At 52.5% G+C, this 26020-nt stretch overlaps 1 protein-coding gene across 2 annotated transcripts in view; it reads right to left on the minus strand.

Moving 5' to 3' along the window:
* Positions 1 to 9819: 9819 nt before the first annotated feature.
* CCDC12 (coiled-coil domain containing 12) overlaps positions 9820 to 26020 on the minus strand; it is a 59280-nt gene continuing 43079 nt past the window's right edge. For both annotated transcript variants that reach the window (XM_049640354.1, XM_049640355.1), the window contains exons 3-7: positions 18496 to 18575; positions 16830 to 16891; positions 16575 to 16609; positions 15422 to 15498; positions 9820 to 15326 (exon numbers count right to left, since the gene is read on the minus strand). In XM_049640354.1, the coding sequence (XP_049496311.1) occupies positions 15244 to 15326; positions 15422 to 15498; positions 16575 to 16609; positions 16830 to 16891; positions 18496 to 18575 (337 nt within the window). In that variant the 3' untranslated portion in view covers positions 9820 to 15243. The remainder of the gene's footprint in view (positions 15327 to 15421; positions 15499 to 16574; positions 16610 to 16829; positions 16892 to 18495; positions 18576 to 26020) is intronic.

Raw genomic sequence — 26020 nt, forward strand, 5'->3', positions numbered from 1 at the left:
AGAGTGCATCAGTGGAGAGGCCGGAGGAAGTTAGGGGTCAGGGGACAGGCAGCCTTGTGGGAGGCAGGTGGCAGGCCAGAAGCACCCTGGATGAGGTGCTGGCTGGGAGGAGGCCCAAGCAGAAGAGAATCCCCATCCCCTTCCCAGGGGTGTCCGTGTGATGCCCCTCTTCAGGGCTCAGAGCTATGGGACCTCTGGACCACTGGGCTTTCTGGGAAACTCGTCCCACCCACCCCGCAGGCAGGCACTGAGGCCTCTAGTGGGCTGGGCCCTGGGGCCCCACCGTCTAGCCCAGACTCCTCCTGGGGAGGCTCTGAAATAGAGTCCATGAGGCCCCCTCACCCTGAAACATTCAGACTGGGTATCCCTAGGCCAGGGCTGTGTCTTCCCCCTCAGACTAGGCATGCCCCAGAACAGAGCTGAGCCTCCTCTTTCAGATTGGATTCCCTCTAGGACAGGGTTTAGTCTCTTCCTACAGACCAGGGACCTCCACCCCAGGACAAGGCTGTGCTCACTTCAGGTGAGATACCCACAGGACAGGGCTGTGCTCCTCAGACTATATACCCCCACACCCCTACCCCAGGACAGAGCCAGGCCTTCCCCTTTAGACTGGGAACCATTTCTGGGATGTCCAGGACCAGACTAGACCTTATACCCGTCCAAGCCCCTAGGCCAGGACCCTCCTCTCTCAGACCCAGAGCCCCTGGGCCAGGGCCGGGCTTCCCACTCAGAGAGGCCCTTGAGCAGCGCCTGGGCCATCCAGGTGTTGGCAGAGGAAGTGGGAGCCCTCAGTGGGCCTGGCAGGCAGTCAGGACCCTGTTTTCCTTGAGCAGGGGCTGGAGCCAGGTGGTCACTTCTCCCTTCAAGGCCTCCCGGCGCAGCCAAGCCGCAGGGAACACGTAAACAGCAGGCGAGCCGGGAGCAGGCAGGCAGGGAGGAGGGCACTGAGACCCCGGCTCTGCAGCCTCCTTGGCCACAGCGGCTGGCACCTCATGGGCTGCCATCGACTCTGAGCTGGGCCAGCGAGGCTGCCTGCAGCTCCCACCTGTCCTGGGCGTGTGGAGAGGCCCTGCCCTCTCTGGCCTGTGTTCCTTCGGCCCAGACTGGGACAGGGACCTCGGAAGACCATTGGAAGGTACCCTCTTAGGGCCCCCTGGAACACAAGGCCAGGCCTCTAGGCTGGGTGAGACCATAGCTCCCGGCTCAGAGTGGGGCCTAGGGGTCCAGGGGCACCAAAGAGACGGCCCTGCTCACCCTCAGCCTGCAAGCCTGTTGAGAACCAGGATGGAGTGGGACCCCCATGCCCACCTGGAGCGGGCAGGCTGGGAGAGCCCACATCCTTCTGCTCTCACCCTGGGAAGGTGGGAGGGGGCAGAACAGACACAGGGGAAAGGGGACTGAGTTCTCTGGAAGTTCAGAAGGGACACGACCCTGCCCTAGAGGGTCTTAAGGGGACACAGCCCTGCTCTGATGGCGTGTGAGGGGCCGTGACCCTGCCCGGGGGTCTGACAAGGTCCTCCTCTGCCTTGGTTCATGGAAGAGGTCTGGCTGTGGGGGTCCGTCGGTGGGGTGGGGGTGGGGGGGCAGGAGCAGTGGGGCTTGCTGCTCAGCTCCGGCACACAGGCTGGGCTGGGTCCAGCTGCCTGTACCTCATGCCTCCTCAGCCGATTCCAGGAGAATGATCCCCGCCTGAGGCTACCGTGGCCAACTGAAACAAGCCTTGGCTGGGGCGGAAGAGCCTCCTCTCGGGCAGAGGAGGGGACTCCAGAGCCAGGCAGGGGCCTGGACCCTGGCTGGCTCCCGGTGTGTGCTGTGTGATCCCGGGCAAGCTGCCTTCCCTCTCTGAGCCTCAGCTTCTCTTCTGTGGTCAGGCCCCTGTCCAGGTCTCCAGGCCTGTGTGGATTCAGTAGTCCCACTCCTCAGTGGGCCCCCAGGACACAAGGCCAGGATATCCCCAGTGACTGGTTCCCTCCTTCGGTATATCACAGTCCTGCAGGCAGTGGGGGCCAAGAGATGGTGGGTGTGGATTCTGGGCAGCTCCTTCTGTCTGAGGGCCGGTGGAGCGGTGAGGGGAAGGGGGCCAGGGTCTCAGAGGCAAAAGAGGCAGAAGAGGCAGAAGACCAGATTCCAACCTTCCCTTCTGGCCTCAGCTCTCCAACTGTGGGGGGAAGGGAGGCAACTGCATTAATTATGTGCCTCCTGTTCAGGCCCCCCCGGCCCCCAGCAGTCTTTGTGGGGGTAGAGAGGTGAGCTTCCCAGGGAACCGCTGGGGGTGGGGTGGGGAGCTGTGCAGATGAGCAGCCCCCATGGGCTCCTGCTGGCTTTGCTTCCCAATGGGGAGGAGGAGGGGACGAGGCGAGGCTGGGAGGATGGGCTTCCGGGCATGGGAGGGCCGGCCTGGGGCCACCCAGCACCTGTGGCTGCAAACGCTTCAGGTGCTGGCATTTGAGGCCCTTCCCCTGCTTCTCCCGCTCCCCACGCTGTGCTGTGCTCTCCTGGCAGCCCAAGGCAGCTGGTCCCTCCTGGGAACCGTCCAACCCCAGCATGTATCAGTCCAGGGACAGCCTTGATGGGAACCACGCTCTGGCCCCGCCCAGAGGCCACACTGGCCAGCTGGGTGCCCCCAACGAGCTCACCATCAGCGATAGAGGGATGTGCTGTGGGGCTGTTATGTGTGTACATATTTGTGTGGGTCTATGTTTATTTGTATTTGTGTGTGCATATTAGTATGTGTCTATTTATTAGTATTTATGTATGTATATTTATAAACGTGTGTGCCTGTTCATATATGTGCCTAGCCATATGTGTCTGCTGTGTCTTAATTGTATTGTCAATTTGTGGTTCTATCTGTATATAAACGATATCTATCTGTGTGTGTGTGTGTGTGTGTGTGTGTCCATTTGCGTGGCTGTATTGTGTGTTTATTTGTATTTGTGTGTATGTCTGTGTATACATGTGTGTCTGTTTGTGTGTGTGTGTCTGTGTGGACCTGTGGTCTGAGAACGCCGCCTGTGGGTGGAATTTGGCCCAGAGACGTGTTTGGTTTGGCCCCTACAATATTTTCAACGTCTTGAGCCAACATTTAAAAATCAGGATATTTCACATAAAAATTCAGCTTTTCAGTTTCTCTTAAAAATTCAGAAGCCCTGGCAGCCTTGGGCCTGTGCTCCCATGAGGCTGCTCTCCTCCAGCGCCACACACGGGTGCCCATCCTCCTGCCCTCTGCACCCTCCCCACTTACCTGCCTACCGGCACCTTGATGACTCAGTTTGTGACCCCAGAGTGTGCGGTCACAACTGAGTGTGAGCCCAGCTGTCAGGGAGCACGTACCTGGACTGAGTCTGCAATGTGGGGCTGTACATGTGAATGCATATGTGTGTGTGAGGTCAGTCTGTTTGAATAGGGTAAGTGTGAAGGCATGAGGCCAATCTGAGTGCACGGGGGACATGCGGGTGTCTGTGTGTGCATGTAGGGGTATATGTGTGTGAATGCACGCACGTGTGTGTGCATGGGGGGGTGTGCGTGGCTGTGTTCGTGGCCATGTGGAGTGTGTGGGCCACTGTGGTCTGGCATGCTCTGCATAGGGGCCTCTTCCGGCCTTTGATGGGGAATTGGATTCCCAGCTTCTGGCTGGGCTGCCTTGTGGGATTTATTTCTGTCTCAGTGCCGACCAGAGGCCTGAGTAATGGGAACATTTAAAGAAAACCAGTAAATACATAGAGAAGGGGCAGGCTGGCCGGGAAACTCTGCCTGGACACCCCTGCCCAGCCCACAGCTGCCAGAGGCCCTGAGGCCAGGCCTGAGCCGGGGAGGGAAGCAGCCTTAGGACCTAGCACGCACATGCACCCCGTTCTGTGGGTTGCTCACTTCTGCCCACCCAGGCCCATCAGGTGAGGGCTGTGCTGCCCGGATGGCCCCTGGGACAAAGACAGGCATCTTGGGAGCTTGGCTTCAAACAAGAGATGCTCAGGACCGGCTCAGAAGATGGCAGAGGATGCCATGTGAGGTCTGGCCCAGGGGCTAAGGGACCCTGACCTTCCTTCCAGGCGAGTCCCTTTCCCAGCCAGACTATACAGGGTCCACATCCCTGGGTATTCTGTACATACGGACCTCACACAGGTGCAGACCCTTCCCCAGGAGGAATGAGGCTGCCTGAGACCTGACAGGGCTGGTGCTGCCCCTAGAGCTGTGGTGCCTGGTGCCTGGAACCTGAGTAAGGCTGGTGTGGACTGGGGGCCTGGGGTGCTGTTCTCCTAGCGGGCCCCCACAGTTCTGGGCTTCAGGTCGACAGAGCACCACTCTTGGGACCGTCTTGGACATCAGTCACTTAAATGACATATGCCGTGTGGGAAAGGAAGGATTGCTTTCCCTGGTGGCGAGATGTGCATTACACAAGACCCACAGAGCAGCAGGAAAACAGGCTGAGCTGACCCACACTCCCTCTCAGGGGCCCCGGGTTGATGTCTTCTGCTGCCCCCCAGTGGCCATGTGAAGATGGGGAAATAAAGGCTGCCCGGAGACTTGTCCCCACAGTCTCCAGGCTGAGTGGAATAGCGGGGCCCTTGAGGCCCCAGATCTCACCACTTACGATGCCCCACTAATGTCTAGCCAGAGGGCTCTGGGGGAAGCGAGGAATTTCAGGCGGGTCTAAGGGAGGGAGTTTGGCTCCCACCACCGGAGGAAGGTCAACTCCTAGAGGACAGGGTATCATCGGATTCACAGCCATACAATCAGCCCCTGAAATAGTGTCCAGCACCAGGCGGGTTACTCAGGGAGCAGATCTGAATCCCCAGATCCTATAGGGTGGGCGGCCTTGCAGCAGGTCCTGGACATGGCTCAGAGCCCCGCGGAGAGGATGCCTGGATGAAGGCGAGCAGACATCTCACACTAGAGCCCAGCAGTGTGAACACTAGCAGTGCTGGTGAGCAGCAGTGTGGAACCCCAACAGGGGATTTGGCCGCAAGGCCAGGCCAACTCCACAGAACTAGATTTGCCCAAACTGGGTGCCTTCACACTCTTGACTGCAGCCTGCTGGGCTAGGCAGAATCTTCCCTCGTAACTTGAGGGGCTGTGCCTCTCTCTGACCCCGTCGGCTATTCCTCACTGTGGTATAGGCCCTGTACCAGCCCCCGGGGACCCATCCCTGTAATCCCAGGTCCAACTTCCTCCCAATCCCCTTGCTGCCCTTCCTACCTAGAGGCACCAAGCCTGAGTCTCTGGGCCAGCAGGCCTCATCCCCCTGTCCTCTGCTGGGGAAGGGGTGTTGCAGCTCAGGCCCGATAACCTCTCCAGAGATGACCCAGCGGCCAGATGTCCTTAAGGATTGCAAGCAGGAGGGACATGAAGTGTTGGGAGGGCAGTCAGGGCTGTCCTGGGGAGGTACCTGATGAGCTGGGCAGCAAGGGGCACACCAGAGCTCCCTCCATCCACAGAGGTGGGCACTGCCACCTGTCATTCCCTCAGCCCTGTGATACGGGGGCTGCTGGGGCCTGAGAGCCCCCAACCTGCCCCTCCAACCAAGGCCAAGATTCACTATGACCAAGTCTGTGGATCCAGAAAACTTGTGTCTTATTTTTCAAGTGCTTCTTAAAAAAAAAAAAAAAAATCACACAATTTATTAACATGTGTTACCATTTTCTTTGTTCACCACTAAAGACATCTTAAAACTTTTAGACAGAATATAAATTCAGAGGAAGTTAAAAAGATAGTACACCACAGTCCTGTGTACTGTTCACCCAGTCTCCCCTGATGGCTACATCTTCTGAAGCTGTAGCATAATGTCAAAACCAAAACCAGGAATCTGACATTGGCAGGTATATGTACAGTTCCATCCCATTTTACCACATATATAGATTTGCATAATCACCAGTGCAACCAAGAACTATTCTATCACCACTAGGAACTCTCTCAAGCTACCCTGTCATATACAGCCATGCTTGCCCCTTACCATTCCTAAACCCCTGCACCCACAAATCTGTTCCCTATGTGTAGGATTTTGTCACTTCAAGAATATTATAGATAGGGAATTGTACAGCATGTGATTTTTATATGTATAAGATAGATGCATATATGTATATTTTACTCAGCATTAATGCCCCCGAGATTCATCCAAGCCACTCACTTTTATTAAGTTTGTTGTTCCTTTTTTACTGCTGAGTAGTATTCCATGGTATGGATGCACCAGTTTAACCAGGCACCAGGACATTTTGTGGTTGGTTAATTTGTTTTTTTCATAGAATAAAAACTTACTTAATTTTCCATTCCGTTACTCCCCGAAGTACAGGACCAAGTGAAGTAATGCCTTCATCCACCGCCGTAGGTCAGAAATGTATTACCACATATCCTTATTTCACCCATTTTTTTGTAATATTTTAATTCCAAAATGAAGGATGGGGAGTTATACTAAGACCTCGATCTTCATCTGATGACTTGGAAACCTCCATTAAACTGGAGATCTGGGCTGGTTTTTTTTCGTTGTTGTTTGTTTTTAAGTGACATATCCTGGATGGACAACAAATTCAAATAATCTAGCATTCAATAAGCCAATAATACTTGTGAGATTTGGCTTTTTCCTAGCTTTCAGTGATTATAAATAAAGCTGTTACGAACATTTGTGTGGACAGGCTTTATTTCTCTGGAATAAATGCCCAGGCGGGGAGCGTGGTTACTGGGTTACACAGAAAGTGTATGTTAGTTTCTTAAGAAACTGCCAAACTGTTTTCCAGAGTAACTGTACCATTTACAGTGCCACCACCAATGTACGAAAGATTCAGCTTCTCTACAAATCCTTGTCAGCATTTGGTATCAGCACTCTTTTTGGAACCTTGCTGATGTTGTGCTCGATCGCACAACTCTGGGATCATGACCTGAGTGAAACCAAGAGTGGGACGCTTATTCGGCTGAGCCACCCAGGCGCCCCAGCACTCTTTTTTAGTTAAGCTATCCTAACAGGTGTGTGATGATGGCTCATCATGGCCTTCATTTGCATTTTTCCTTAATGGCCAATGATGCTCTCCTGTGCTTATCTGCCATTTATATACCCTCTTCCTTCCTTCTGTTGTGAGAGTTCCTTATATATTCCAGATAGGAGTCCTTTATCAGATATCAGGTCTGCAATTTAGTCTGCAGCTTTTCATTCTCTTAACATTTTTTTTAAAGTTTTTATTTATTTTTGAGAGAGAGAGGGAGAAAGAGAGCACAAGGACAGAGGGGCAGAGAGAGAGGGAGACACAGAATGTGAAGCAGGCTCCGGGCTCTGAGCTGTCAGCTCAGAGCCCGACGCAGGGCTCGACCCCACAATCCATGAGATCATGACCTGACCTGGAGTCGGATGCTTAACCGACTGAGCCACGCAGGCACCCCTTAACAGATTTTGTTGAAATAAAAGCTTTCTGTTTCAGTTAAATCAAATTTCGATTTTTTTTCTTCATGAATGCGCTTCTGGGTCTCGTGTCTAAGAACTCTTCACCGAGCTCTAGGTCCTGAATGTTTTCTCCTAAAAGCTTTCATAGTTTTACATTTTATGTTTACACCTATGATCCACTTTAAGTTTTGGAACCTACGCTTTTAAGAATAACAATTGGGCTTTAGGTTGGGGCTTTCTTCGGCATGTGGGGATCCAATCGCTCCAGCACCATTTGCTGAAGAGTATCTTGCCTCTACTGAGCTCGTTTTGCACCTCTGTTAAAAATTAGTGGGGCATCTGGGTGGCTCAGCCGTTAAGCATCTGACTTCGGCTCGGGTCATGATCTCACGGTTCCTGGGTTCGAGCCCCATGTGGGGCTCCATGCTGACAGTGCAGAGCCTGCTTGGGATTCTCTCTCTCCCTCTCTTTCTGCCCCTCCCCCGAGCACACATGCTCTCTCAAAATAACTAAACTTAAAAAAAAAAAAAAAAGCAAATCAGTCGGCTGTTACTTGTTTGGGGCTACTTGAGTTCCCTACTCTTTCCCACTGTTCTCTGTGCCTATCTTTCCACCAACACCACCATCTTGATTACAGGGTTTTTTTAAGTCAGGAATTCAATATCCTTAGTATAGAGCTATGCAAATTATTTCGTCTTGGGTGAGCTGTGGTAGTTTGTGCTTTTCAAGGAATTGGTCCATTTCAGCAACTTTTCAAATTGATGTGGATATTTACAGTATCCCCTTATTGTCTCTTTGAGGTCTATGGGGTCGGTAGTGACAGCCTTGCTGCCTTCTGAATATTCGTAACTTGTGTCTTTGTCAGTCTTGCTGGAGGTTAGTCAATTATTGATTTTTGCAATGTTTACCAGTTTCTTTGCTTACCACTTCTTCCTGCATCCTGTGGCAGGCACTGCTGGCTGCCTTCCCAGGACTCTTTCTACCCTTCTTTTCTCATGGAACCTCAATTCCAATCACGGTGGCAATGTGCCCAGCTTAAAATATCCTTACTCCCCACATGTCTGCAGTTCGGGCTGGATCGGACATGGTAATGGCTGGTGGATGTGAAGGCGAGCCTGGTGGACTGGGCTTGAAGCCACAGTTTCCTTAGTTGGCTTGCCCCTTGCCCTTCCCCCTCCTGCCCGTAGTTGCAACCCGGTGGCGCAAAGCTCCTAGGGGAGCTAAGGACGGCAGCTGGGGAGACAACGGGGAACCATGTCCCTGGAGCCACCGCATCCCCATGGACTTAACACAAGAACAGCAAAGCCTCCTGGCTGAAGATCCTGTTTGTGAGCGTCCACCAGATGTAGTCCCGATTCTCTCCTGCTCTCCCAGCTCCTACCATGCTTCCTCTCACTACAGAGCGTTCCTTTCGAGTTCTTCCAGCAAAGATCTGTGCAGAGTAAACACTTGGTATCGGAAGCCCAAAAATGTCTGTCTGGTGCTATGTCCGATAATTAAGCAGATGGACATTTGCTTCCTCAGCACTCAGGAAAATGTTGTCTTGTAGTATCTACCACTGATGAAAACAGAATGCATTCATTCATAGGTTGTTTTATCTTCCGTGTGCTTGTATGATTTTTCTTTTTACCCCCAGTGTTCTAACCCAGACCATTGTAGTGAAATTGCAGACGTGGTCATTAAAAAATTGCACTTCAGGGGTGCCTGCGTGGCTCAGGCGGTTGAGCGTTCGACCCTTGATCTCAGCTCAGGTCTTGATCTCAGAGGGAGTTCAAGCCCCTTACTGGGCTCCAAGCTGGGCATGGAGCCTACTTAAAAAAAGAAAAAAATTGGGGTGCCTGGGTGACTCAGTCAGTTAAGCGTCTGACTGATCTTGCAGTTCACGAGTTCAAGCCCCGCGTCCGGCTCTGTGCTGACAGCTCAGAACCTGGAGCCTGCTTCCAATTCTGTGTCTCCCTCTCCCTCTGCCCCTCCTCTGATCACACTCTGTCCCTCTCTCTCTCTAAAAAAATAAAAAATGAATGTATGTCATATGTCCCCTGGATTCCATTTCACACTTCCCGAGTAATTTGGTTGTGAATTCTGGAGACCTCTCTCCTTAAACAAGTATGCATGTGACATACAGAATATATACCAAGAAAGTATATAAAATGAATGGATAGAGAATAAAACGAATTCCTGCCACTCAAGCCAAGTTAAAGAACGTTATCAATACCTCAGAGGGCTCCTTCCCGGAGTAAACTGCAAGCCTAGTGTTGAGAACTGTCACCTTGCTTTTCTGCACCCACTTTACCCTCCGTACGCGTATCCTTAGAGAGTGTATTGTTTCACTGCCTGTTATGTAACACCACAGAAGTGGCTCATACTCCCTTTCTTCTGGGACATGACATCGCATGTGGCTGTAGCTCACTTCATTGCCAGAGTCTTCCGCCGGACGAATCACAGCTTATTACACGTGTGTTTCAATGTGGTGGATGTGTGCACATGCGCTGTGATGAATGACGCTCCTGCAAGCGTCACACCCGTGCCAAGGTCCCCGAGAACACTACTTCTGGAATTGATGCTCACAGCTTGTACACGTGTTCCGCTTCTCCAAAGTGGTCGCACCCTTTGGGCGGCAAGTGACAGCCCCAGCGCTGCAAAGCACATTCACATAGCTAATACCACTTCTGTCCGAATGTCTCCCCGTCTGAGGTTACCCCAGCTACCTTTGTCGGTTCTGGGCTTGATAGAGCTTTTCTAATCCCTTCACTTTCCATCTTTCTTTGAGTTTAGGTTTGGATTTAAGCTTTATTTTTTAAACAGCATCAGACTGAGTTTAAAAAAAAATAAGGTGGTTTAGTACACTGATGTATTTTGGATTAATTTACTTGTCCCACTTTTCTCTCTTTGCCTTCTTTTGGGTAGTTTTTTGTTTGTTTGTTTGTTTTGTTTTTTTTACAACTGCTTTGGAAGTGGTACACTCTTTTTCTATTGTTAGGGTCACCGCAGAAATGTCAGCCTGCCTGTGTAGCAGAGTCTGAGTCTTTTGTCTCTTCACCCGTGAGCTTTGTAGAGAGCTGTAATTCCAATCAAGAGTATGTACCTACCACTGCTGTTACATGTTCTCGTAGCCCTTGTCTTACTTTCATTCCATGGAACATTCTCATTTTATAACCTATTTAGAGTTCCACCTTCTCTTTGTTCCTACTTCTAGCTCAGATTTTCCATCTGGGATCCAGTCTCATTTCAATCTGAAGACATCCTGTAGAACTTTTTTTTTTTTTTTTTAGCATGCTTTTTTTTTTCATTTTTAGTTTTTTTTTTTTAACATTTATTCATTTTTGAGAGAGAGAGAGCATGAGCAGGGGAGAGGCAGAGAGAGTGGGGCACCCAGAATCAGAAGCAGGCTCCAGGCTCTGAGATGTCAGCATAAAGCCCAACATGGGGCTCAAACTCACAGACCACAAAATCATGACCTGAGCTGAAGTTGGACGATTAACTGCCTGAGCTGCCCAGGCACCCCTATTTAATTTTTTAACAACAGCTTGGATATAATATACACCTCATACAATTTGCCCATTGATAGTGTATAATTCAATGGCTGTTAGCGTATTTCCAGATGTGTGCAACCACCATAATCCACTGTAGAATATTTTCATTACCCCCAAAATCAATTTTTTTTTTTTTTTCATGAGGGTCTGCTGGTAATAGATGCTCTGGGCTTGCTTGTCTGCAACTATCTTGTACTTGTAAGATATTTTCTCTGGGTATAGAATTTTAAGTTGACAATTTCTTTTCGTCCAGTTAACACTGATACCAGAAGGTATCTCCCCAGTTAACACTGGTTGTGATTGAGACATCTGCTGTCTTGCTCATTAAAAGGGAATAAATCTTTTCTAATTTTAACATCATTTCTGCTCTTTTCATTCTGCCAACTTATTGCACTGTGTCTGGGTATGCAGTGGTTTTAAAATACATCCACAAATCCTTAGACCTCCCTTCCAGAGGTGGAACTAATTCTCCTTTGAGTGTGGTCTGGATGTAGTGACTTGCTCCTCACAATATAATGTGGCAGCACATCACTTCCAAGACCAGGTCATAAAAGGCTCTAAAGCTTCCACTTGCCTCTGTCTTGGCTCGCTCATTCTGGGGAAAACCAGTTGCCACAGGACGCAAACACGCAGGCAAGCCTGCCAGAGAGATCCATGTGGCAAGGACTTGTGCACACGGCATGCTTCCATGAGCCTTCCTGGGAGTGGAAGCCATCACGGAAGCCTCACCCCCCAGCCTCGGCCAAACTTTTGGGTGGCTACAGCTCTGGGGGATGTCTTGACTGCAACCTCAAAGAGATCCCAAGCTGGAACTACCCAGGTGAGCTACTCCTGCATTCGAAACCATCCAGTAGTAAAGGTTTGTTTCAAGCCACTGGGTTTTGATTGTAATTTGTATACAGTGATGGAGGATTGATCCAAGAAAACATTTTAAGTAAACGTGCCTACTGAGCTTTAACACACATACAAAAAGCATACAGATCATATGTGTGTGGTTCGACGAATAGTCATAAAGTGAATATACCTAATTAATCACCATCCACATCAAGAGATGGGACATCTCAGTGTTGGTTTCTTTTTTCTGCCCTGCTTGAGATTTGCTGGCCTCGCTGAATCTGTGGATTGGTGATTTTGAAAAGTTCAGTCATTTAAAAAAAGTGTTTCCTCCACCCCATTTTTGTCTTTTTTTCCTCTCCTGGGACTCCGATCACACATCATGTCGGCTCTTCCTACTCTGTCCTCCATCTCTCTTAGCTTCTTGTTTTAGGTTTTATCAATCTGTTTATCCTGCTACATTCTGGAGGACCTCTTCAGGCCTAGCTTCCTGTACATGAACCGCTTCTTTAGTTCTAACTCACAGATCCAGGGCTTTTAACTGCTATAATAATTTTTATTTCCAGAACATCACTTTGGTTTTTGGCAAATAGGTTCCTATTTTCAGGCCTGTCTTTTAATTCTTGCATCGTTTTTAAACATTTAAATCGTCTACCTGGTCATTCTAATGTATGAATCCTTTGCAAGTCTGATTCTACCACATCCTTGCCCACGTCCTTTGCTCCTTGTGCCTTGTTGCCTAGTAGATTTGGTGGGTGACCTTTTCCAGAAGCTGCTCACTTTTCCTGAACTTTATCAACAGGCGTTCGTTAAGGACTGCAATGAATCAAGGTTCATTCAGGTAGGATTTGCATTTCTATCAAGCATCTGAGACCACCACATTCTGGAGCCATTTATATTCTTGGCTGGAGGTTTCTCATGAGCAAACCCATACGAGGGCCAGCTCAGTTCTCAAGGGAGACCTTTTTCCAGTTCAGTCAGTGGCAAGGTTCAGTTTTCCTTTGGGATGCCAAGACAGCAGATTTATTATTCGTTCAGAGGGAGTGCCCTTGGGGGCCCCAGCTTTCTGGAGGGCTCTCCTACCAGGCCCCTCATTATGCATAGGCATTGCGTTATCTTAGCCCCAGGCACCGAGGACCCCAAAAACCAAGACTGGTTTCACCTGGTTTGTTACATATCTTCAAGGCAAAGGTCAGGCTTCAGCATTCTGCTGCTTCTCTTACCTTCTTGCTTGAGTGTTCTTGACTTTCTTGCCAGATCAATGATGCATTTAAAAAGTATTTGTTGTAATGACTTATTTCCCTAGTGTTTTTAGCTGTTTGCAAAGGGAGGATCAGTTCAGGCAACTATTCTACTGTGATGCCAGAAACCGACGTGGTCAGCCATTCCTTCTTCAAGTACCTTCTGTCTCCAGGTTTCTTTTCTCCATCTCCTGTCCACTAAAGGCCATCGAGCAGTACGTCAAGGTTCTCAACCGCCCTCTCTCTCTTCTTTCTCTCTTCTTTTTCTCTCTCTGCCACCTTTTGGAGCTTCAGCTTTCCCTTCCTATTTATCAATTCCTTCTTTGTTATTATTTAGTTCCTCCAGTGAGTTGCTGAGTGTGTGTGTGTGTGTGTGTGTGTGTGTGTGTACGCGCTGCTTATTTTCATAAACATTCTTTGTTTCCAAGATTTCTAAACAGATCTCCCTCATGCCTAATCCCTGTTCCTGAGACATGGGGCTCAGTCCCTCTTTTATCTCTGTGGTAATAAAACAAACACTCATTTTAAAAGCCTGTTAGGATGTAACTGTTTCAGCTTCCTTGGGTGTAAATTCTTCCACATGTTGGGATGGTAGCCATTCTTCAAGGTGTTGGATTTTCTCACACATTTTGTAATGTGAGTCTAAGTGCCCATCGTGTGTGATGGTTTTTGTTCTCTCTCTCTCTGCCTGGCAGTCTTCTATAGGCAAAGAGAGCTGTAAATGCAGAAGGAAACTTCTCATCAGCACTCGGGGCTCTTGTTCTGTGGGGCTGGCCACACTCTAGTCCTAGTGGGAAGCTAGCCGCCAGTCACCACGTGTGAGTCTCACACTGTCACGGACGAGCACCCCACTTCCTACAGCAGTCCTGGGCCGGGGACACCTTCTTATCCTTTACTCCCAGGAAGGGAAGCCCAGCTCCAGACGCTGCTATGCAGAAGGAGTGTGGCTTTAGACCTGACACCTGTGGGCATGTCTAACCCCCACTGGTGTGGGAACCAGAGTGCTGGGTTGCCCACTGCTCAGCCAGCCACCTGCCACTTTAGCCCTATCATCCCTGCAAGTTTCTGCTCCCTTTCTGCACAAATTACCTTCCTCGGGTAATTGCATACTTTTAGCTGAAAGCATTTACTTTTTTGTATGAGCATGCTGGTCTCTGTGTGCACACACTCACTCCACCACTATGACCTGGGGTCCTCGGCACTGTCTGCCAGAGCCAGGCCAATGTGTTCCTCCGACTGAGCACAGAGGGGACGACACCCTGGAATGACACAGGGCGGGGGTGGGAGGCTCAAGGGGAAACCCTGAAGGAGACTCAAGAGTGTAATCATTCTGGTCATGAAATTCCAGCTGGCCACAGGTACTTGGACTCGGGAGTTGTGGCCAGCCAGTCACTCTGGAGAGTCAGCTCCAGAGAAGGGTCACGGTCCTAATGCCAGGACCCTGGGGACCCAGGGTCCATGACCACACTCAAAACCAAAGCTATGATACCCTAGTCTATATGAGCCACCCTCCCCAATACAGGGGCCCTGTCCCAGAGAAGCCACAGTCTAGCTCTGACTGTGTTGTGGGGAGAAGGGCTGCTTGGGGTTGTACAGGGTGAGAGAGACCAGCACCAGGGGCCTGGAATCTGGAGCGGCCCAGAATGGAGCCTTGCCAGGCACAGTGCACCCTCTCCACACCCCCAGCCTCTCTCACACTGTGAGGGGGTCCACAGAGGACCAGGGTGGGAGCCCCTCCACGCTGTCCCACAGACTGCTGTGAGGCCCAGGCCCGCAAGGCTTCTCTCAGACTCGGTCTCTGTCACCTGTGGGTTTTGACACGACTACCTTCTGGACTCAGAAGGTCAGGCCTGGGCCTTTTGCACCCCTCCAGCCTCAACATGCTCAGCCCAACACAGCACTTACTCATACTAAGCTTCACCTCTGCTTTGCCCTGGGGCCCAAACCCACAGCGCCCCAAGGACTCAGAAAATATTGACAGGTTTCTGGCGCACATACAGGTCTGCTTGTTTCTATTTCTAGAGATAAAAGAAAGTTCAAAATACACACATATGTACAGACACAGCAAGCCCACAGGGTTGCTGTCAGCTCTGCCCCTGTCGGGGTGACGGGGACCACTCAGGAGACAAGGAGCTGACCTCACCCCACGGCGGGGGTTTCAGGCTGACGGGGCGGTTTGGCTCTGGAGGTAACAGCAAGCCCAGCCCCACCCTTGCCCGAGACCACCCACCCACAGGACAGGCCCGACAGGGGCAAGGGGACATGGCGTGCCTCAGTCAGAGTCACAGGCCTCTTGCTCGGTGGTGGCGTCCACTGCAGAGGCCAGGCTGTCCTCTTGGCCTTTCAGCCTCTCACCTGGATGAGGGACAGACAGAGGAGTGGGGAGGGGCCCTGTGCTTGGGCCACCACCCAGAGGGCAGGGATCCCGCCTCGCCAGGCCCTGCACTTACGGATCAGCTCGGCAATGGCCCTCTGGGTCCGTTTTTCTAGCTTCTCTAGTTTCTTGGCTACGTCTCTCTTGAGGTCCCTGGAGCAGGCAGGTGTGAGGAGGCCGAAGTTGAAGACTGGCTTGGTGTGGCCTTGGGACCCTCCCCTCCCAAAGCCCCTCTGGCATTAGGAATGACACTCAGCTGCCTGAGGAGACCACCGCAGGGAGGAGACCACCCCGGGGAGGAGGCCAGGAAGCTCCTCTCTCCCTTTCTGCACCCTCTAAAACCCAGCAGCAGTCACCCTTCCGTGTCCCGCTGAGGCAGCGACTGATGGTGCAGACCCACCAAACACGGGACCAAGTCAAGGTGTGCAAGGGTGGGTGGGGTATCTCAGGGTCCCTCTCAGCCTGGTCCCCTCGGTCACCATCAGGGAGTGACCTGCCCTGGCCCACTGTGGGTCCTGCTCCTCCTCTAGCCGTGAGCTCACCCTCACCACCAGGAGCTTCCAGAAGTGCACACACAGCCTATTCTCCCTGCCCAGGGATTCGGAGGACACATGCCCCGTGCTTCTGTTTCGACAAATGAGAACACCTTCAGTGGTGCTGTACTTGTCACAGAATCGCAGGTGAGGGATGTGGTCTGCACCTCTGGCCCAAGGTCAAGTAGAACACAAGCCCCAGGCCACATGGCCCCTCTCTCCCCCACTCTGTATCAGCCTGGTCACAGGGGCATCAGGAAAGGATGAGCAGCCCCATTTCACAGAAGGGGAAACTGAGGACAAAGCAGAACAGGCCAGTGGCAGCAGAACTGGGACAGCAATCTATACCTGCCCTTCCCATCCTCTCGCCTCCATCCTGTGGTTCCTTGAGGGCCAAGGCCGGCCTTGCTCAAACGGAGCTCTCTGAGGTGGCCGGACCCCCACCCTTGCAACAGGGACTTCTTCAAGGGACTGCTGCTCCTCACCCTCCTGGAGCCCCTCCCCCGCCCTCCAGGTGTCACCCCCATGGCCACCCTCTCATTCTCCACTTCTGTCCTGTCAGCACGTCCTTTGGACAGCAAGTGTCGACACTGTCCGTCTCCCTGCTGTGAGGTGGGAGAGGCCCAGCCTGAGGGCCGTGTCTGGCACCCAGAGCGGCCGGTGGGTCTGCGCGAGTCCTGCAGCGGTGGCACTCACCAGTCAGGCTTCCGGGGTGCAAGGTTGGCCAGGTCCTGGGGATGAAGAGACACGTGTCAGGACCGGACGGCCCCTGCTCCAGGGCACGTGGGCAGACAGGGGACTGAGGCAGAAAGTGGGAGAAAGGGAGGGAGGAAGGAGGGGTGTGGGAAAAGGGGGTGGAAGGGAATGTAGAAGTGGAGAGGAGGAAGAGGGAAGTAGGAGGGAGGAGAGCTGTGGGGGAGGAGAAAAGGGCCCACGGCGGGGGCCACTCACCACTTCCTCAATGACGGGCTCTGGCTTGGCGGCCTCCAGCTGCTCCTTCACCTTCTCTTCCACTAGAGGGTGCAAGACAACAACACAGGCCGTCGGAAAGGGGCCGCCACTCTCCCTGAGGCACACGAGGCACACCCGGCACCCCCGCACGGGAGAGGGGGAGGGTGCGGAACGGGCTCACCCAGAGACCCTGGGCTCTCTTGCCCCCACCTCTCCCGGGGCTCCCAACCTCCAGAGGCGAAGACTCTGCAAAGGCAGCCGTGGAGGCAGGCCTGGGTTTCCCCGGATGACAGCCAACCTGGGGCGAAGGAGGGCCGGCAGGAGGCAGACGGCTAGAGTAGACAGAGCCCAGACCTCCAGCATGGAAGCATGGCCAGTATTCTCGGCCCTTCTCCCCAGCTGGGAAATGAGAGAGCTGCCTTGGTATATCCACAGGATGGTTCTGCGAAAAGCTGTGAGTACTGGCTTTCCCACAATCTCCAGGGGCTCCTGGGCTCTGAGGACATCCTCTGGGCCCTGGACTAGCTGGGGCACAGGTGGCTTTTCTTCCCATCCCACTTGGATATGTGCCCGCAAGGATACGTGCTCCCCACCTTGGGGAGCCCTGACCTCACGCGCCTCCCAGCTATGCGCAGCGGCTGACGGCACCCTAACCCTAACCCTAACCCTGGGTGGGGAGAGCAGGAGGGCTTGCCTAGGCCCAGGCGCACTAACAAGTCTGGGCTCCGGGCGTTTCCTCCAACCACCCCCACCGCCGCCCCCCCCCCCCCCCCCCCCCCCCCCCATCACTGTGGCCACATGTTGCCTCACCTGCCTCCAGCCACAGATGCTGAAGCCACGGGACGGGACTACTCCCCGCCCCTCTCCCCGGTCCCGCCTACTGCCCCCACCATGGGGGCCCAAACCACGAAGCGAACCACCTAAGAAGCACGCGAATCTTGAGGTGAACAACTGGCGAAGTAGACGAGGGTGGGGCGGGGGTGGCTGAATGGGCAACAATTTGCTGTCTTCAAGATAAATGTACTTATTCATTTATAATTTGTATAATTAGAAACCGATAACAGAAACGAAGGATAAAAACAGGGCCAGGGGTCTACGTGGTAAGTATTCTGCATCTCCAGTGTGGAGCATCTACAGAAGCTCCCGGCTGCTGTGCTGCTCCCCACGCCACGAGACCGGGCAGCCCCACGGCCAGGCCGCTCACACAGGGACACCTGCCGTCAGGGACACCTTCTCCATCCTCTGCGCTCTGGCACTGCCACGCCTCGCAGCCGGCGGGCGCCTGCCCGCCCGCTGCTCTCTGAGCACCTGAGTGGTCAGCTCTTCTCCAGGGTCTCTCACTCTGACCCCCAAGTGCCCCCAGGATCCATCCCCACCTATGCCCCGCCCCTACTGCCCCTTCCATGTCTCAGCCCAGAGAGGTCCTTTAGGGGAATGGGGCCTCTTCTCTTGCAGGTCCCCGGAAGGCCCTCCAGCCGTGCCCTGACCACCTCTCTGCTGTCACTCAGCACTGACCACTTCTGGATGGCTGTGAGACGTTGCCAGGGGTCCTGGAGGCCCAACTTCCAGGCCTGGCACTGCCAGTTATCCTCCAAGAGAGGACGACACCTGACAAGGTGGAGGCGGCTGACGGCGCCTCAGAGGTGGAAAGCTGCAGCCCACCTACCGGCGACTGGCTTGGCCTGGGGCACCCTCCTCCTCTTCAGGTCCTCGTCCTCTGGGACGTAGTTCCGCAGCCTGAGTTCCCTACGAGAGGAGATGACAAGCAGAGATGGAGCGAAGCATGTGGCAGTCTCGTTCACCTCGTACACCTGGAGGTCAGACTGTGAGGAAGCCACACGAGCCGGTGACTTCTAGACTTTCCTCCGGTCTCTCTGGAAACAGCCTGGTGAAGAGGGAGAGCACGGGAACAGAAGGACCATAGGGACGGGCCCCCCTCTCCATGCAGCCCCGTCATCTGCCGGGGAGCAGCTGGGCGGGTCATTCGCCAAGGCCCCGCCCGCACCGTAGGTTCTCGCCCAGAGCTGGGGCCAGGGATGCCCGGGAGCATTCTCTGGCTGTCTCTCCCGGATGAGCTCCATCTGACAGCCGGGAGAACTGAGGGTCAGAGAGACTGGAGCATTTTCATAAGGTCTCACAGCAGTGGCTGCAGCGTCTGACCCGGAGTCAGGGCCGGAGCTCCTGGGCTGAGTTTCTCCTACAGGACAAAGCCGGTGGTCACCCACTGTTTCTCCAAGCCTGGCTTCCTTCTTAGAGCCTCTGTGGCCTGGAGCCGCTGGCACAGACCTCAGCTCCTGGCGGCAAGGGTGTGTGCGTGCGAGGAGTAGCCAGCAAGGGTGAAGGACAGGCACGACAGCGTGCAAGGCTGGGACAGCCGGGAGAACTGCATGGCCCCGCGGCCACAAGAGGGCTTTAAAACGCTACTGGGCAGACCCCAAGACCTCCGTGAAGGGAGGGGAGCTGTGAGGGACCAGGATCACACACTGGGCTCGGCCAGCAACAGCGCTGTTACTTTCCTCTCATGTCAGTCCCCTTGGGCAGGGGTGGCCTCCACGCCAAGCGTGTGCTGGGGTCTTCCTGGCTCAGCAGCTCATCAATCCCAACCCCCACACAGGGAAGCTTGACCACAGGAGAAATGGCCCCAGGCTCCCTCCATGGGCTGGCAAAGTGACACTTTGCATGTGGGGGCTGCTGCTTCATAAAGGCAAGACAGACTGTGGGACAGACCATTTCCACTCTAGGGAAGCAGAACAGCCCCCTGACATGCCAGCCAGGTGAGCCTGGGAGGTGGGTCCTCCTTCACTACGTCTTCTGAGCCCCTCAACGACTGCTGGCCCCTCAGAAGTCCTGGGATGGTTTTCCCAGCAGGAGGGCTCCCACAGTCCGTCACCTACCAAACCCTCTGTGCCGGGCAAAACCGCTGCTGAGGTCCCCTGGGCAGGCAAGCTGTTCTAGAGATGAGGCAGCAGGTGTCTGTGGCCACACACCTAGCAAGTGGCAGAGGTCTGAATCTGGGAGCTTTCTGTTGCCAACCAGTCCCTATCACCAGCTCTGGCAGCCCCCTTCTCTGCCAGGGCCCCAGGCCCAGAGTCCACGGCGCTAAGAGCAGGACACCCACCCTGTCCTCTACCCTCTCGCGCCTCCTGCAGGCCTGCTGGTAAATGCCACGGAAGCCCCAGCAGAGAAAGTGGGGCATGATTCGGTACACTGACTTTCGTTCACAACAAGGTAGTGAGAAAAGCAGAAGAGAAACTGGGTGTGGGAAGAAAACTGCATGGACTAGTGAGAAAAGAAAAAAAAAAAAAAAAACTATCGCTCTCAGAAACCAGCTTCAGGGTTTTGTGAGAAATCAGCAGGAGAGAGGGGAGTCTGCTAGGAACTAGACCCAGAGCTCGAAGCCCCAGGAACAAGTACCCGCGCCCCAGCCGCCTTGCTGCCCAGGCTTCGTAAGATGTTGGAACAGGGAAGACACAGCAGGGGGACAGGGAGAGGGCAGCACAATAGGAAAGAGCAGCACTGGTGGGGCCGGCGGCGGGGGGAGGCTGGCCACACAGCAGCCCCATCCCCCACAGCAGTGCTACCGCCCAGCGTCCCCTGCTCTCCCTGGGAGCTGAGCACCAGTCCAGCAGTCGAGAACACCTGTGTCCCAGTCACTGTGGGACCATCCCATTCTCGGCCTCAGCTTCCACATCATTAAACAAGAAGGCTATGTCCAGCTCCGTCAAGCTACATCCAAGCCCTCTCTGATTCACTCTGTGAGAGCTCATGAAGAGATAGCCTCTAATGAATGCCCAGTTACCTGCCCTGCCCTCGGCCCCCACCCCTGAAGGGCAGGAGTCTCTGTGACAGGTCATGGGGGCACTGGGTTCTGCTCCAGGGCCTGGTTTTTCCAACACAGAGCCGAGGTTTAACCCCCTGCTTCTGAAAATGGCTGAAAACACCTGACAAGAGACATATTTTTATTTATTTATTTATTTATTTATTTATTTATTTTTACCGTTTATTCACTTTTGAGAGAGGCAGAGCATGAGCAGGAGAGGGGCAGAGAGAGGGGGAGACACAGAATCCGAAGCAGGCTCCAGGCTCCGAGCTATCAGCACAGAGCCCGATGCGGGGCTCGAACTCACAAACCGTGAGATCATGACCTGAGCTGAAGTCGGACGCTTAACCAAGTGAACCACCCAGGAGCCCCGAGACATATTTTAAAAAATCTGTTAGCCTTGGACAAGTCCCAAGGCAACCAGGATCTGAGGGACTGCAATCATAGGGAGGGCAAGTGTGACAGGTGAGCCTGACACTGGGCACCTCATCTCCCCTAAAGCATCTGTCTATTTACGAGCAGAGGTTGCACAGCTGAGACCCCAAGGAGAGCTCCCTGCAATCTCATGTGGCCGAAGAGATAAAAGTTTCCATCAGTGCAGGAAGGAAGCCTCTTCCCCAGTCCTGAGAGGGTGGGTCAGGGCACCCCTAGTCTAACTGCCTGCCCGAAGCTTGAATACATCTTCCCTGGAGGAAAATAAATGATTCAGAACCCCAGATTATCTGTAAGATTTTTCATACACAACATCCAGGATTCAACCAAAGCCACAATAAAAGAAAATAATAATAAAGGTGATAGAAATACACTCACAGGAGATCCAGATATTAAAATGATTAGAAATGAAATATAGGGGCACCTGGGTGGCTCAGTTGGTAAAATATCTGACCTTGGCTCAGGTCATCATCTCATAGTTTGTGGGTTCAAGTCCCGCATAGGGCTTTCTGCTCTAAGCACAAGCCTGCTTCAGATCCTGTCTGTCTCTCTCTCTCTCTCTCTCTCTCTCTCTGCCCCTCCCCTGCGCTTGTTCTCACTCTCTCACTCAAAAATATAAACGTTTAGGGGCGCCTGGGTGGCTCAGTCGGTTAAGCGTCCGGCTTCAGCTCAGGTCATGATCTCGTGGTTTGTGAGTTAGAGCCCTGCATCGGGCTCTGTGCTGACAGCTCGGAGCCTGGAGCCTGTTTCGGATTCTGTGTCTCTCTCTCTCTCTCTCTGCCCCTACCCCGCTCATGCTCTGTCTCTGACTCTCTCAAAAATAAACATTAGAAAAAAAATCTAAAAATAAATAAATGTTTTTTAAAAAGAAATGAAATATAAAATAACTGAAATTTGGGGGTGCCTGGGTGGCTTAGTCAGTTAAGTGACTGACTTTAGCTCAGGTCATGATCTTGTAGTTTGTGAGTTGAGCCCCACATCAGGCTCACTACTGTCAATGCAGAACCTGCTTCGGACCCTCTCTCCCCCTCTCTGCTGTTCCCCTGCTCGTGCTTGCTCTCTTTCTCAAAAATAAACATTAAAATAAAATAAAAATAAAAATAAAATAACATAACACATTTTTTAAAGTTCAGGAAAATATACCACAAGGTGGAGAATTTCAGCAGAGCATCTGAAACTGTAAAACTTAATGAAATGGAAATTCTGCAACTGAAAATCAACCAAAGTTAAGAACTCAATAAATGGATTTAATAGCAGTTTAAAACAGCTAGACAAAGGGTTAGTGAACCACCAATAAGTCAGAAAATACCCAGACTGAGGCACAGAGGGAAAAAAGTTGGAAAATAGAGAAAAGAACATAAGAAACCTATGGGACACAGCAAGAAGATCTAACATACATATAACGACAGCCCCAGAAGCAATGTTTAAAGAGATAATAGCGGGGGCACTAAAGCAGCTCAGTCAGTTAAGTGCCAACTCTTGATTTCGGCTCAGGGCACAATCTCACAGTCCATGAGTTCAAGCTCTGCGTCAGGCTCTATGCTGACAGTGCAGAGCCTGCTTGGGATTCTCTCTCTCTTTCCCTCTCTCTCTGCCCCTCCCCTGGTCGTGCCTGTACACTTTCTCTCTCTAAAAATAAATAAATAAAACATTAAGAAAAGAGAGAGACAATAACTGATGATTTTACATAATAAGTGGAAAACATCAAGGCATACAATATACACAGATTAAAGAAACACTATGAACCCCAAAGAAGAGCACACCTGGGCAAATCATTATCAAACTCCTAAACACCAAAGACAAAGAGAAAATTCTTAAATTCAAATGACACCTGATCTTCAAAGGAGAAACTAAAATGGACAGCTGATTTCTCGACAGAAACTGACAATGGGGTGATATGGCCAGAGAAAGAAAAGTTGGCAAAACTGGTTGTCAGGGAATCTGTTCTTTACTAAAGGGAGTGCTTTTGACAGAAGGAAAATGACCTCAGATGAGAGCAATCAAACTGCAGGTAGGAATTAAACGCCTCAGAAAGAGTATGTGGGGAAATCTAAATGAATATTGACTGCACAAAAGAGTAAAAATGACTTGTGGGGGGAGCCTGGGTGGCTTGGTCGGTTAAGCGTCCGACTTCGGCTCAGGTCATGATCTCACGGCCCGTGAGTTCGAGCCCCGCATCGGGCTCTGTGCTGACCGCTCAGAGCCTGCAGCCTGTTTCAGATTCTGTGTCTCCCTCTGTCTCTGCCCCTCCCCTGTTCATGCTCTGTCTCTCTCTGTCTCAAAAATAAATAAACGTTGAAAAAAAAAATTAAAAAAAAAAATGACTTGTGGGATTGAAAATGCAGCAGCAATAGCACTAGAGACGGGAAGAACCATCCATGGTGTGAGAATGTTCTGCAGTCCTGGCGTCGCATGGGAAACAGTACAGTGTTACTTTATGTTGGACTTCGGTAGGTTCAGGATGTATGTTGTATCCCTACGGAAACCCTTAACAGGAAAAAGAGTATATAATTAACAAGTTATATTAACAGGAAATGGAATGATTAAAAACAAAACAAAAATCCAAAAAACCAAAATTGAGATAAAAAGGAAAGCTGAGAAACAACAAGTTCGCACACAAAACGGGCCCAGGCCGCCAAGCTGGGGGCTCCCCACGGCGGCATCTGGCGGTACCCGGAGCTGCCACAGCTCTGAGAGGCTGGGAGATGGGACTACACCACGCCAGCCGGGCCCCTCGGAAGCTGCCACAGTCACTAGGCAGACGCTGGCATCTGGAGCTCACTCTTCTAGAGGCCACTGGAGCCACGCACAGGTTCTGCTACCCTGGTCTTAGAATGTGGAGGCTGCGGCGGGAGGAGGTGCTGGAGCCCGAGGCTCCTAACAGGGTGACCTGGGTCCAAATCCCAGCTTTGATGCTTCCGAGACAAGGATGGGAAGGGTCATGCTCTCATTGGCTTCCACATGGAAATCAAGGACATCTTGATTTCATGAGGCTGTGTAAGGGGTTCAAGCTGTGGACATCGATACTGAACAGAGCAGTGCCCTGCAGCACAGAGTCAAATCTCCCAGGAGTGCCTTGTTCTCACTCCACAACGCTGCCCCAGAAGCCCCGCCCCACACCCCAAGGGCTCCACCTGCCAGGGTGGGAATATGGCAGACTGTCCCAAGATGGGACAGTTAGCCCTCCGAAGCCCAGAGAGTAACCCTCAAATGTAGCTGGGAACAGCAACCCAGCAGACACATACGTGGCCTAGCAAGGCTTCTCAAAATACCCTCCATGAGCTAGGGTGCCTGAGCAGATGAAGTGGTCCTTGTGTGGCCCACCGGGTGGCAGAGATGTGCCTATTCCTGCACACCACACACCGAGTGGCAGGACGGGCCAGGACATACCACCAGCAGTTGAGGGCTAGCCAAAGAACAGAAAACTACTCTCTCCCTGCCTGCCTCCTCAGTGTCTGGTCTCCATGAGCCCGGCCTCGGTCACGAGTGAGTCCCGGAAGCGGGGCCAGCCAGGAGCCTGGCTTCTCCTCTCTTACTTATCTCTGCAGCCCTCTCTGCTCAGAACCGGGTGTGGAGTGGACCTGAACTGGACTGAAATCTGCGGATAGGACTTAGAAGACAGGCTCTGAGGCAAGGCCTAAGCAATAGGCCACAGGCGGGGTGGGCTGGCCCCGGCCCCGGCCCCGGAGGAGCCACAGGCAGAGGCGTGGGAGACGGCCAGGCCAGAGGAGTGCCCAGAACTTTTCCCCAGCCATCTCCGGGCCTGAGGCTACAAAACACATGAGTCCTGAGCTAGAGGCTACGGAGGACACAGACTTGAGGGTCCCTTCCCCGAGCTAACCCTCTCCTGGTGGGGAGAGAGCGCTTCACGCAGACCCTGGTCACATGCCCTCTGGCCTGTATCAACAACAGAATGCCACAGGACCAGAGGGACAATGAAGACGCTCTTTGTGACTTTTGTGGGATGAACGCCATGATGTGCTACTGCTAGACTAACCAGAGCAAGGTGAGGAAGAGTAGCGTGCTATCACGTGTGTAAAAACAAGTGTGCTGTTTGGCGGGGGGGCGGGGTTGGACATACCAGCATAGTTTCCTATCTGTGTACCGCCTACCTCTGGAAGATGCCAAGAAGCCGGCCCTAAAAAGGTGGTCTTAGGGGCACCTGGCTGGCTCGGCTGGTAGAGCACATGACTCTTGATCTCAGGCTTGTGAGTTCAAGCCCCACATGGGGGCAAGGAGCCTACTGAGGGGAGGGGGGAGGTTGTCTTATAAGCAAGGGTTGGGAGTGAATGAAGAATTTTTTCCCTGTGTGCCTTTTAATACCTTTGAATTAGGAGCCACAAATCCCTTACATACTCAAAAACTAAAATAAAATGTGTAAATATACACCCAAATAACTACAGACATCAGATCCATCACTGCATAACCACTGAAAACGTTGTCTGTGAAAGACTGCCCTTAACACGCAACCGAACAATTAACAGAAAGACAAAAACAACCAAACGCTGACAGTGATTAGCTAAGCGATCCTTTTACTTGCTTCTCTGATTTTCTGTAGTTTCTAGAGTTGCTAATGTAGTTAATATTCTGTCTGCACAGAAACAGCCAACCAATTAGACAGAAGAAAACAAAGAAAGAGGCAGCAGGGAGAGGGGACACAGTGAGGCTGACCCCCAGGAGCAGGGACTGTGGTGGGCTCAGCACCCGGCAGCCATCAGCGCCTCTGGCCAAAGAGAAGCAGAGGCCAAGACGCGCTCCGGAGGCTTTTGGCCCTGGAGTCTACGGACAGGAGGGCAACACAGTGAGACCAGTGCCTTCTAGGACTCCACCCTTTGCAACCACGTGTCCTGGGCCACCCACAGGCCCCTCCATGGAGGCAACTGGCATCTGAGCTGAGCCTGTGGTCTGTCCCATGGGGAGGACAGACACAGAGGCCACC

Source organism: Panthera uncia, chromosome A2 (assembly GCF_023721935.1).
Source record: "Panthera uncia isolate 11264 chromosome A2, Puncia_PCG_1.0, whole genome shotgun sequence".
Taxonomy (NCBI): Eukaryota; Metazoa; Chordata; class Mammalia; order Carnivora; family Felidae; genus Panthera; species Panthera uncia.